The sequence below is a fragment of the Erithacus rubecula genome, assembly GCF_903797595.1.
Source record: "Erithacus rubecula genome assembly, chromosome: 8".
In the NCBI taxonomy this organism is placed as follows: domain Eukaryota; kingdom Metazoa; phylum Chordata; class Aves; order Passeriformes; family Muscicapidae; genus Erithacus; species Erithacus rubecula.
This window is the reverse complement of record NC_136659.1, coordinates 3,424,469-3,438,551: the sequence shown is the minus strand read 5'-3', so window position 1 is coordinate 3,438,551 and position 14,083 is coordinate 3,424,469. Positions and strand designations below refer to the sequence as shown.

Here is a 14,083-nt window from a genome sequence, read left to right as displayed (position 1 = left end):
CTATTAGACCTCACTGAATTTGAAGTTCGAGCTATCAGACTTCATTTAATGTAATGCATTGCCCTCTTTTTCTGCCTCTGCATGTGCTTTTTTGGGGTTTTTTTTGGTTTTTTTTTTGTTCTCAGGTACATTCAATTTTCCCTTTCTGTGTATTATTTGCCAAAGAGGCTCTTTCAAGTTATAGAAATGGGACGAAGTCATTTTTAGAACAGCAAAATATGTAAGGAGGCAAGGTCCCTGGAGATGAAATGAATTTCCAGCACAATAGAGCTTTGCTGTCCTGTTTGGGTGTTGCTGTTGACAGAGTATCTTGTTAACAGCACATGAGAATGTTTCAGGGCTAGGAGAGGAATGTTTGGAGTGGGAAGGGAAGGATTAGACAAGTTTATGGGACTTAATTTGGGAGGCTTTAACCCTCCTGAGGTTCTCCCATGGGTGAACCCCAAAGTGTGTGAGCACTCAGTGTGCTCATAGCCTCATCAAACTAGACCCACATTTAAAGATCATCATATTCAGGCACTGCCCTTCAGCCTTCTCTTGGAGTTTTGCTAAAAGTGAGGCTCCCAATAAGTGTGGGACAAATTTGGAGCAGACTGGGGGGTACCTGGAGGTGCAGGTGCATCCTGTGCAAGCACAAAGCCCAGGGTGTTCCTTACAGCAGCAGGGCCAGAGAGGACTGGCACTGCAGTTCCCTGTTGCAGCAGGTGGAATCTCTTCAGCTGCTAAATCCTGGTGGCTTTTATTCCAGTTTTCAGCAGGAGTTGAGTCTTTACAAAGTGGTGTTAAAGGAAAGCTGCCGTGCTCCATTCCTGGAAAGGGAGGGGAAAGAGCCTTGCTTGATCTCACAGAGGAAATCTGCACTCTCAGAAAGAAACTGCTGCAGCCTTTCAAAACTTACCAAACAAGTAAAAAATGTCACTGTTGACATTGACTTATGTCCTGTCAGTGCAAGGACACGATTTGATCCAGTTCAGCAGCTCTGTGTTTTAACAGTACAAGGAGGGCTGAGAAAAGGATGTTACAGGATTTTACAGCAGACTTGCAAACGTGCTGAGTCAGATGAGGAATGTTTGTTTACATACCTAGAAAACACTAATAAAACATTCATGTCCTGTTTGGGGTTTTTTCTTCCTTGGCTAAGACTTCCTAGTTGAGAAGCTTTTGCTTTGCTTTTGGCAGAAGGAGGAGGACAAGGACAGAGGAAGGGGGAAAATCACATCCTTGCACTTACCAGTGAAGTCCATTCCCCTTCAGAGATCAGCTTCCTTTTACATGCTCAATTTGCTGTGCACCAGAGCAAAGTGGGAGCTGTCAGCTCCTGTGGTGACAGACCTGGATCTCATCCTGCTCCTCCTGACATCAGTGGCAGAGCTGGTGCTGCTGCAGCAGGAGTGGGATGTGCTCACAGAGCCTGTGAGGTTCAGCCCCTGTGGCAGTGATGAAACCAGGGTTCAACACTTAATCCTAATTCTGCTCCGTGTGAACTCAAAAAGTGCAAAAAGTAAAATGATCTGACACCAGATTTCAGCAGATTGGGAAACTCATGAGTAGCTCTGCAAACTGACAGGGAAACCCTGACTCAGAGCTTGGTTTAAATCAGGGGATTGCTCCTTGTTTTGCAGAGCACTCAGATCACAGAGATCAAAATGTTCCACAAGTGCTAAATATGACAATAAATTCCACAGAGAAGACTTAAATTTGTATTTTCTTTCTAAATGTTTCTTAATACTGGAGGAGTAATGTTTGCATTGTCTCAGCAGCTGCAGTAGCATCTCCTTTAGCACTGCATTTTCCAAGTGTCAAACACTGGTTTGAGAGAGAGCAAAAATGAGTGTTCACAATTGGAAGAGAGCTCCATTTTATTAAGCATAAGTAATAATTGAACAAAGTGTTTCATATTGACAACATCACACTGTCATGTATCATTTCAGAGACAAATGTACTTTCTAGAGCAAGTGTCCTCACATGTCAATGTCTCAGAAAATATGTTACATTTAGTGAAATAATGGGTCAAAAAAAAAAATCACTGTCATAAATGATGGCAGGCACTTTTTGCTGAAATACTGGTAGTTTTACATCCTTGACATGAATAATTGGATGTGTCATATGTGAAGCTACCTAGAAATAAAATAGAGGTCATAAAAAGTAAATACATGATAGGATGCATTTATAACAGTATAAACCAAGCTGGCATTTTAATGTCTTAAAGCCAGCCCATTTGCTATCCTTGGCCATTGATCTTGGCTGGGAAAGTGCCAAATTTAAACACATTTTGGAAATAGAGCCATATGATGAGAAAGTGATAGGACTGGGTTTTGTTAAAAATATTCTCCTTTTGACTGCTACAATTACAGCCCAATAAGAGCACTGGAGGCTGGCTGTGGTGTGTCTTTACTAATCTTCCTCAGAAATGCTGTGTCCATCTTCACAGCAGGTGACTTCCTGGTGTAACTTGCCCTAAAAATTGATTTTTTTTTTTTTTTTTTTTTTTAGTTTGTTTTAGATTTCAGCTCACACAAAAGAATGTTTCTCAGTAGACATGAGAGAGAGTTTAGTTTAGTGTTTGCTCCATGGGATGATTTGAGAAAGTGGTTTTGGGAAAACATAGTACAGTTTAGGAGTTCCTGTTTGGGAATTCATTATTTAATTAATTCCTCTGAAGGCATGGAAAAAGGTGCCTGGGGAGAGGCACTGACTCCAAAGAACAAGCTCAAAATCTCATTAATTTCAATTGGCTGTATAGGTAGTTTTAATTACCTTGCTTGAACTGAGATTCAATATGGCACAGAAATAAAATAAGTAATGATAACTCAGTAAGTACTCACTGAAATGGTATCACCCTCCACTCCCCCAATTTTTCCAACTGGAGATGAACATAGAAAGCACATCCTTAAACAAAAAACAAAAACAAAAACAAAACAAAACAAAAAAAAGCCAAGAAAGGGGGCAAAAATCCCAATCCTGTAGGATTACCAGCATGCATAAGGTTTTTTTTTAATATTTAAGTAGCAGAAGAATTTGCCACATTTTGTCTGCCTCATGGCTGTCTGTAGTGAGGGCAGGCTGGGCACTGCTTTGTTCTTCCTGAGTTTTATTGGGAAAGTGTGCAGGGCAGGAGAAATCTACCCACTACCTGTATTCCCTTTCAATTACTGCACAGTGGATGGAATATCTGACTGGTGCATTTTTTTGGCTGCTGTTTTACATTTGTGCAGAGCCTGGGAATATTCACTGAAGTCTTCTATAAGTGGAAATCTTTCATATGTTCTGTTTCCAATGCAGTTTTACTGAAAGCCTTTTGGAATTTGAAGGAACCGTTACAGAATGTGATTTTTGAAAGAGAAGTCTCTAAAAATGAAATCTTCCCAATCTGTTGAGCTAATGATATCAATATTGGTGTGGTTAATTGAAGCCAACATTCCTGGCATAGGTGTGCTTCTGCATTAGTATCTGTCCATGTTTGTTTGAAACTCTTAGGAAACATCCAAACCTGGTGAGATAGAATGAAGTCTGATTTATTGATGGACATCATTACCTCACCTGGCTTAAAGGGAGAGGAATTGATTGCAGAGAAAAAGAAAACATTGAGGATAATTAGTCCTGTACTACCACCAGGGAAAGGATGAAGCTTGGAGTGCTGTCTGAGTGTGGTTTAGTATTCAGTCTGCAAAATACTGAGCTACTGAGCAGCATTTCTGTAGTGGCAACATTTATTGAGAACTTCTTGAGGCATCAAGATATGTGTAAGTGTCTAACCTGCTGTTCATACATGATCCCCTCTGTCTTCTGAATGGGGATATTCAGAGGTTGTGAGGCTTTTATCCATGAAGGCACTGTGTTCACAATGAGAAAAATACACAGTGGATGTAGCTACAGATTTATTCTAATGTAGATAAACTTGTACCATTGGGTAGAAACATGAGCTTCCATGAAAAAATAGGGTGATGCTCTACCCTTCATATCAACTTCTCTTTTTTTGTGGAAAAATAACATCCAGATAAATTGTTGCCCTTTCTGACCAGAAGATAGCTGGTACAAGACAATCTTGCTGAAATTATGTCTCAGCTGGAAGGAAAAATGAATTTATTTTCTGTAGCATTGGGGAAGGGCTCTCAGAAATATTCAGTCAGTCAGTTATCAGGGTGGTAAATGAGATCTCGAGAGCCATCAATGTGCAGTGACAGGGAAGGGGGAAGGACAGAGGCTGCATCAGGGCTGGCTGTTTGTGTTCCTGATGGAAAAGTGAAAATCATTGCCTTCCCTTCTGCTGCTGTCATGGTCCATCACTTCAGTCCATTTTCACCTTGCTAAGGGATTCTGGATGGGCCTTCCTGCTTTGGCACCTAATTAATCTCTCACAAGCCTCTTCTTGCAGCCTGGCTGCCTGGGATGGTCCAGATCTTACACCAGTGCCTGACAAACAAATTATCTTTTTTTTCCCTTTACCCACCTTCTTTTTCCTGTGTTCTTTCACCCCAAGCCCACTTAAGCAGGTTGAAAACATTGTTCTTCCCCAGCCTTTGAAGAGGGCATAGACACCCCCTGTTATTACAGGAAAATACCCTTTCTCCCAATGGAACCACTCTCACACTGTGGTATGGAAAGCTGTCTGTTTTCAAAAATGCAAAGTGCCCACGAAAAAAAAAAAAGCAGCAGGATTTTCATTGTTCAGCTGCTCAGAACCTTTACATTGGGACATGCAAGCTGGAAAAGAATTGGGCACCTTTAAAAAATGGCACGAATAAAAGTGTAAGATCTGAGATGGAAAAGGCATATTTGTAGTGTGAAACATTGCCATGAGACTGTGAGACAAAAGAATTATTTTATTGAAGTTATTTTACTGTCATATATCAAGTGATCATGAATATCAGATATCTTGTGCTCTGAGTTCTAACAGCCAAACACTTTATGTCTAGTTTAAAATGAGTCCTTGTGACAAAATAACACATGTAGGCTATATAACAGGTAACACTGGGTGGTATAATGTATTATCTATAATAGAAAAACATAGATTCTGTAAAATGATACCAGTGAAATCTAATATTTCTTTGAAATCTATTTCCTGGATAATATTTCTCCTCAGAAGCTACTTATCTCCCTTTTGCTGTGCCTTTGTGGGGACAGGCTTGGTGTTCAGCACAGGATATCATTCCAAATGGCAGATGGGGAAGCACTAAGACAGATGTGAGTCCCTGTGTTGGATCACTGCTCAGGGGAGTGTCCATCTCCACCTGGCAGCAATCCTGGCCTGCCCCTCACTGCAGAACTGATCTCCTGTGCTGCTGGTTCAGAACCAGCAACAGCTCTGAGAGTCTTCTGGGGACATACAGGCTAAGGGGGAAAAAAAAAGGAAGAAAAATCACATCTTTAATTCCCCCCTGCTGACAGCTTCCTTAATAAATATTGTAAAAAATTTCTCTGTTAAGAGCCACCCAGTAATCTAATTTGCAAGCCCCAGTGATATAATCAGCAGCCAGCTCCAGGGAGGTGTGTTTCTACTGTCAGAATCACATGAGCAGGGAATAAAATTCTGAGCTCTTGCTGAAAGCTGCAGTAATTTATGATGAGTTGTTGGCTTTTATTTTTTCATACTATTTTTGACTCAGCTGAACAAAAGAGGATAGAACTGCTACTGAGTTTACATTGATTCGATTTTTCTACTGTGTACTCCCCTACCTGTGTGTTTTCACAGGATATAAAAATACAAATTCTGCACACTTAAGTTTTACATATATCTAAGGAACTCATGGAGTGATACCTTTGTTTAATACTGAGTGACAGATCCTGGATTATTTCAATCATTTCCCCATCTTGATATGCTCCTGAAGAAATTAAGTTATGCTGAGTTTAAGCAATCCCAGATTTGTCTGTGTTGTCTGGATGGGGCATCCTTGAGCTCTTCCTTCTCCTCAGCTCCAGTTTAATGATTGTTCTGCTCTGGTGTGTATACAGAAGGCAAAGCAAAACCCTAAAAGCTTTCACAAGATCACAGCTGTAGAGCCAAGATCAGGCTGTTTGGTGAGAGAACAGATTCTCCACAGCAGTGTCATTGTGGTTGTGTCCAGTCTCCTACAATGGCAAAAGTTTCCTGTCTGGAGTTCTGTCTCTATCAGGTCCATCCCCTCAGCTGAGAAGGACCAACAGTGTTGTCTGACTCATGAACTCATTCAAAGAAAACAAAGCAAAGAAGTGGAAAAGACAGCCCATGAAGCTCTAGGGTGTTGCTCCTCAGCTACTCAGCTGGGAGAAGGTGCAGTGGCTGGGTGTCTTCAGCCTTGAAAGAACTTCCAGAACCACTTCACAGGTAATTCCATCTGAGCTGTCAGTTCATGATGAGCACCTCCATTCTTGGGGTGCACCTCTGTTCCCTCACCTCTGCTTTAAGAACTTGGAGCTTACAATGGCCACTGGTGTGGTTCTTCAAGGAAAAGAAGTTTTGGGTGTCCACAGGGACAAGACTATCCTTAATAAAGATCTCCCAGGCATCTCTTGCTTTCTCTAAGTCTTTGTGCAGGCCTTGAGAGGAAAACCAGGTTACCAGCACTCACTGGCTTTCTTCAGGGGCACAGTCCAATAGGACTCTCAGACCCTTTGAATAAAAAAGAAATTTGATGTCTATAAAAAGGGAATGGTGCTGTCTCTGTCCTACCTTTTCATCCATGTTCCCTTTTAGTTCTGCATCAACAAGGTTTTGGAGGATGAACTCAGGGAACACAAAGAGGTGCTTTCACTGTTCCTCCTTAGAATTCAGACTTTTGAACCCCACTTGTCATTTCTTTATACCTTCCTGCTCCAGCCTTCATTACTGGGAAGCAAACACAAGTAGGTTGAGTTTTGTTACTGTGGTGCAGTGCTCAGGTGAGAAATCACTGTCAATGTTCATTTTTCCAGAGAGTAGCTGGGGAGATGCATGAGATGTGTTGTTCATTCACCTGAACCTGTCAGTTGTCCATGTTCCCCTGAGTGGGGGGTGCTGCATTGCTGTTTTCTTCTCTTGCAGTGAGAGGTGCAGATACACCCTGCGTGGCCACGAGGACTCAGTGAACAGCATCGAGTTCCTGCCCTTCTCCAGCACCGCCCTCACCAGCTCTGCTGACAAGACCTTGTCTCTCTGGGATGTCAGAACGGTGAGCAGGCTTTGCCTTGGTCTCTCCTGAATTCAGGGAAAGTAGTGACATGAGAAAAATGGAACCTGGTGTGAAATTCAAATAGAAAGTGAGGGTGATGTGCCAGTGGAATATTCACTAACACACTTGTTATCTTCAGATCAAAAATGTCACCATATAACACTTCCCCTGGAAGGGATCTGCCTCTCCTCCTCCAGAACTCTAATATTCCCTTTGGAACATGCATTATTTTCTCCATATTATATCACTGTAGGTAGTGACAGAAACTCTGCATCTCTTCCTTTGTTCTTCTCCTTCTCTTCTCTTCTCTTCTCTTCTCTTCTCTTCTCTTCTCTTCTCTTCTCTTCTCTTCTCTTCTCTTCTCTTCTCTTCTCTTCTCTTCTCTTCTCTTCTCTTCTCTTCTCTTCTCTTCTCTTCTCTTCTCTTCTCTTCTCTTCTCTTCTCTTCTCTTCTCTTCTCTTCTCTTCTCTTCTCTTCTCTTCTCTCTCTTTCTCTCTCCTCTCCTCTCCTCTCCTCTCCTCTCCTCTCCTCTCCGCTCCTCCTCTCCTCTCCTCTCCTCTCCTCTCCTCTATCCTCTCCTCTCCTCTCCTCTCCTCTCCTCTCCTCTCCTCTCCTCTCCTCTCCTCTCCTCTCCTCTCCTTCTTCCTCTCCTCCTCTCCTCTCCTCTCCTCTCCTCTCCTCTCCTCTCCTCTCCTCTCCCTCTCACTCCTCTCCTCCTCTCCTCTCCTCTCCTCTCCTCTCCTCTCCTCTCCTCTCCTCTCCCCTCCTCTCCTCTCCTCTCCTCTCCTCCTCCTCTCCTCTCCCTCCTCTCTCCTCTCCTCTCCTCTCCTCTCCTCTCTCCTCCTCCTCTCCTCTCCTCTCCTCTCCTCTCCTCCCCTCTCCTCTCCTCTCCTCTCCTCTCCTCTCCTCTCCTCTCCTCTCTCTCTCTCTTCTCTTTTCTCTTCTTTGGAATAGATAAAAATGTATTGAGTACATTAGAGAGTGTATTTGTCCCTGCTGCTTTGCAAACCATACATGCAAATGCTGTTCAAGATGTAGAACATGAGAACAAGGCAGGAGAAATTTTTTTCCTCTTTCATCAGAAAATCTAATAATGGTTGCTGTTTCTGTGGTATGGAGCAACTTTTGAAGTTCTCAAATTATCCCTTCAGTTGGTGTTACAGCCTCTCTGCATTTCTCAGACATTGTAAAGGTAGAATATTCCAGCCTGGAATGGAGAAGGTTGCATTCATGGAAGGGATTTGAGAGGAAACAGGCAGGGCTGTGGATTAAATGTTGTTGTCATCAGAGCTTTACAAATCCCAGATAGGAAAAACTGCCATGGAAATGACAGTGGAATACTTGAGAAGCTCATTAGGCAATTTCTATTTATGGATCATAGAAACAGACTGAATGGAAGGTCATTTCATAATAATAATAATTCTGGTCAGAAAGCACAATGAGTTAAAATGAAGCTAGTCAAGACTCATTATTCCTAAATGCATTGGTTTGTAGGAATATTTGATATCCAAATATGAATAATTCAAAAAGAGGAAAAAAAATACTGAAATACAAACAAAAGTGAAATGCTTAATGGAAAAAATAGATTTCTGCTTTGTTTTGTTTTCAATAAATCCTGCAAGGAAGTTTATCTTGCAAATATCTCAGTAATCTCCTGCTCATAGCAAATTAACAGAGTCATCAAGGAGTTTTCATTTGACAAACATAAGAAAAAATCCTCTATATTTGCTCACCAATATTGTTTTTCAGCTTTGGGTAATTTTGCTAAGACAGGAAGGACCTTTTGTGAGAAGAAAATGTTGTATAGGGCATTTTGCTGTGTATTTCTGCTGTTGAATTTTTCCCATGTCCAGTGGGAAATCTTTCAGGTTTGGGATAAATGCCCACCATGAAACCTCACTTGAGGTGGTGAAATCCCTGTGAAGATGCCACCTCCCTCTAAATGCTGAATGATATTAAATGTTCCCTCCAGAAAGAAGATGAATTATTTTGTCCCATTAATTGGGAATAGAGTATTTTCTCACCTCTCTGAGATCAATTGGCATTAAGGAGTACATTTAAGATACTTTCAATGAAACATGAAAACCACTCTCGGGTTTGTTTTCTCATAAATCAGATTCCTATTGCTAATCATATCTTGCTCTTCAGTCATCAAGTGCAGTCAGCTCTTTATTATTAAAGATAATGGATACAGAGAACTGTAAGTCAGAGCAGTGTCAGTTGAATGGACAATGAGCTCTGGATTTGGGGCAGGAGGGAACATAAATCTTTGTAATTGCTAAGCTGGAACTCCAATGCAGCCTGCAGATTTTGGAAACATTACTTTTCCCTCCTTTTTAAAAAATTTTTGTCTGGATAACATAAAGTAAGATCCATCCAGTGGTTTTAAAAAAAAATCTTCATCACATTGATTGTAATTTTAAACCTAAGGGATATGTTGCCTATAGGAAAGTGAGAACAGAGAAAGATGAATTGGACTTGTGACTCTTTCCAAGCACTGAGGGAGAATTACAGCTTTGGTGCTGGATTTGGCCCATGCTGTGCCAGACATGCACTACATCACATGTGGAGACCCAGGCTGCAGTTCTCTGGTGGGAATTTCTTGCCAGTGAAGTTGATGGCTGTGGTGCCAAGATAAGCTGCAGAATTTATTCCTCTTTCTGCCAGTTTCATAGAAAGACAAGCATGTTCTGGCTTTTCACCAAAGCAATTCCTCACTGACACATCAGGAGAAGCATCTCCACTCATGATTGCAAAGTGTGTCCAGTGATGAATGTGAGAGGAGCAAAAGACCCCCTGAGAACAAGTTTCCCTGCCTGGGTAAATTCCTGCCACTCCTCTGCATCTCCCACAGCCTCAGGAGCCATTCCTTGGAGTTGCTCACATTTGTCTCTGCACCATTTGAGCCAAGCTTGAACCTCTGCTCTTTTTGCAGACAGATGAAATACCATATATTTATACACTTAAATAATTAAATAGAAGGGGAGAAAAAAAAATATATTTTTCATTCTGCCTGTTCGAAACTTATTGATTTACTAACTATCTCATCTGCTTTCTGATTTTCGAAATGTCAGGTTCTATAACTGGATTTTTGAAAATGTTGTAAAGAGTGTCTTTTAAAAGGCAGCTTTCAGTACTAATGCCTGAGGAATGTGTCCAATGAGGATTTGGGAAGAATTCTGTGTGTCCTTAGCAGGACAGGCCCATTCAGGTCAGTGATGCTGCTCTTGTGAACAAAGTTCAGCACATGCAGAGCTGTGTAAAAAGGCACAGTCATACAATGCTCTATTTCTATTTGATTTTATGAAATAACAAGCATTTGAGATATTATTTGATCATTCATGTCCATTTTGGTCTCTGCTGCTCACTGATATTCAAGTTTTATATTTTACTTATCCAGGATATATTTATTTATGCAGTACAGCTCAGTGATTTAAGATGAGACCTGTTTTTTATGCATTCCATTTGCAGAAGATGGATGCATAACACAAATAAAAGGATCCCATTCCCACCCCACTATCAAATTAATACCTCTGACATTCAGGGAGGAAGGCATCAAGGATTCAACTTTTTCATATTTAGGTCAAAAATGACTTGAGCAGGGGTAAGGCAGCTCAGCAGAACAGTGACCAGATGCCAGTTCTGGCTCTGCACTTCAAACTGTCTCCTTGTCAGTAATTTGTGGGATGAAGAACAGAATCCAAAGTTAGAAGCTCCAAGATAGTGAGGTCCTTGATGAATAATGCAGGCACCAATCTTGTAGGAAAAAGGAAAAAAAAAACTAGAATGACATAGCACAAAATCCTGCTGGAACAGCAGCAAGAAGCTCCCAGTAAAAACCTGGCTCTGGGCATTTTCCTTCTCAGATTCCTGCAGTTCCCCTTCCCCAGAGGGAGGGAGGGCAGTGGGAATGAAACAGAGCCTTCCTTCAGGCTCCTGCAGGATATCTGTGCATGGCTGGGGAAAAACTGCATCTCTCAGCCCCTGGGAATGGCTCCTGAATGTGTGTCCTGGGGGAACTTTATAAATAAACAGTTTTTAACAGTTTATAACAGTTAACTGGTTTAACATTTTTATTTTTCCACATCCCTCACCCCATTCAAAGGTTTGCCCTAAGCCAGGATAGTGTGGCGCAGCACATTTCATCCAGCAGGGCAGGCTGGGGCTCTGGGCTGCACCACCCCCAGAGGAGTTCAATAGGGATAAATGAAATGGGAAAAAACCCAAATGAAATTCCCACCTGGTAACACCCAGCAGCCCCAGCACCATGTTCTGAGTGTTACAATCCATGTTCTGCCTACTCTTTTCTTCCTTGGCTTTGCATGATCTGTCCCAAAATGATCCATCTGTGCATCCCAAGAAATAGCAGAGTAACCCCAAGAATCTGGGGGTGATCATTTACATTTTCCTCTGTAAAAGGGCTCTGGCTGAAGGCACATGGGTCATGTGGGGACAGTGGCCTTTTCTAAGGGCTTTTCACTCCATGTCCTACCAGGGAATAAATAAATCCATGCTCAGGGCAGCTTCTGAGCTGTTGGCTGAGGTTTCCAGCTGTGCTGCAGCATTTTAATGGTGAGCACTTGGCTGCCTATGTGTTTCATATGGATGTAGAATAATTACAAGGATGCTGATCTAAGCTTCAACCTTGCATTTTTCTCCCTCACAATACAGCCCATCCTCTCCCACCCTGGGATGTCTTTGGCTTGGGACAGCCTTGCTGTGCTTCCTGTTACAGCTCAAAGCTGGTTAACTTCTGGTTAAATTCAGGGAAATTGTTCCAAACTTATAATTTCCTTAGATAACCTTGTAAATTCATTTTCTTCTAATGAAATTATCTTTTAGACCACTTATTCTCCAGTATTTGTTTAATCACTATTTAGTAATTTCTAAATTATTAATTCCCTTATATATCCTATTGTAGTCTTTTTTTTTCAGTGAAATATAAATTGGCTTGTAGATGTTTTGCATTTCAATATGGGTTTTGTCAGAACCTTTTTGTCAGTAGATTTAAAGCACCTGGGAACACCCAGATCTTTGCAGAGATTCTGTCTATCTGTGGTGGGGGGTTCTTTGCCTGTATCCCTTTGGAATCATCATTCACAAGGCAAATTCAGGAAAAATGACAAAGCATTTAAGGATCAGGTGTATGAGAGAAGCATTAAGCAGCCAAAAGGGAGTGATTTTGAAAAGCAATCTGGTTGTCTTTGTAATTTTTAGCCTATTCCAGTTGATTTATCCCCAAGTAAACACCTTAGACACAAAATTATCAGTCAGAATCTCCTCAGAGTATTGGATTTGTCAGTTTTATTTGAACCCTTTTGAACTCCTGAGGAATGAATTCATGAGCTGAGTGGATAGACAGGATGGGTCATTTAAAAAACCTTTGACAGGCAGTTTGAGGTCCAAATCAATCCTCTTCAAAAGTAGGTCAAAGATTGAAGTTGTCAGTATTGGAGACAAAGAGCTCTTCCATGCAAACTCCAAATCTCCCAGTGCAATTGAATTATACTGCTGTAAATAAGGGATGTGCAAGGATAAGTCCAGTTCCTGGCATGGAGTGTAACAAATTCTCTGTTCCTGATTGTGTCTTTGTAAATGATGGGTTCCTATTTTAAAACTCTCTGTCTTAATGTGAAAAGGAATTTTTGAGTCACAGTGAAATATGAAATCAACAACAAATAGTTATGAATACAGATTATGTTTTCTCCCAGAAGTAGTATCACAAAAGACAAAAGTAAAACTCAAAAAGGTTTGTGTTAAATCTGTTTGGGATGCTTTCCTGGGGACTTAGTGCCAGTTTTTAAAAAAACAAAAGTATGGGTGAGGAAAAAAAGTTAAGATTGCTTTCTAATAATGAAAAAACATTGGGGGAAAAAAAGCTTGATTTGGTCAATGTAGTTCTTAAAAATGCTACATTGTGACTTTATATAAAAAAAAACTTCTATGGAAAAGGCAAATTGCAATAAAATATTTCAAACAATGAACATGTAAGTGCAACTTGGATCAGTTGACCCAGATACAAGTAGGAAAATATCCAATATTCTTGTTTTGCTGTGTTTTTTTTTTCTTCCTGAGAGGCAGTAAAACCTTTGAAGGACACTTCCATTCACAGTGTGTGTGGCTGCTGTCCCCAGCATCACCCTCACACTGGAACTGTGTCTTTCCCTTGGACTTCTTCTCCTTTGTCTTGTCTTCCAAATCAAACCATTAAATGAACAGTTTAACAAACTGTTTAATCAGCTGATCCCAAAGGCTTTTTTTCCCTGTTAAACTGGGTTTCAATCAGACTAAACCTTTTAGAATCAGACAGGATATTCTGCAGAGCTCAGCAGTTGACTTGATGATCTTAAAGGTCTTTTCCAACCTAAATGATTCCATGATTCTAAAGCTCCAGGTGAGTTAGTGGCCCTTAAAAGGTTATCATTGTTTTATTAAGCTGTACCTGCTCACTGATACGTCCAGTGGATGACAGAATCCTGTTGCCAGTGGGAATTCAGCCAAATAATGAGTTGTCTTCCATTGCCTTTTCCCCAGAACAGAAAAGCTGCATTTTTAATTTCAAGGACAAATCTTTGAGAGGACAAGACAGTTTTGAGTGTTAAAGCTTAGATCTCCAGCTTGACTTGCAATTCATGTGAAATGTATAAATGGCAGTGAGGTTAGATTAAAGTAACACTTTCCATCATGATATCCACAGTCATTTAAGCTGCTGCTGGAGAATCAGAGAATCTGCTGAGCTGGAAGGGACCCCCAAGGACCATCCAGTCCAACTGCTGGCCCTGCACAGCACCACCGCCAGCAACCCCACCCTGTCCCTGAGAGCATTGTCCAGATTCTCCTACGAGGGGTAATTAGAGAGCTACAAATAGATAGATTTAACATATTGGAAGTCTGGCCATGGCTTCCAGTAAACACTGTGAGGCTCCTGGCACAGGCTCTGGGGGAGCATGAGGTGA

At 41.2% G+C, this 14,083-nt stretch overlaps 1 protein-coding gene across 2 annotated transcripts in view; it reads left to right on the top strand.

Annotated features, from left to right (window-relative positions):
• The window catches only part of SPAG16 (sperm associated antigen 16), a 354,438-nt gene that overhangs the window by 202,992 nt on the left and 137,363 nt on the right, over positions 1-14,083 (top strand). For both annotated transcript variants that reach the window (XM_079310616.1, XM_079310617.1), the window contains exon 13: positions 7,001-7,127. In XM_079310616.1, the coding sequence (XP_079166742.1) occupies positions 7,001-7,127 (127 nt within the window). The remainder of the gene's footprint in view (positions 1-7,000; positions 7,128-14,083) is intronic.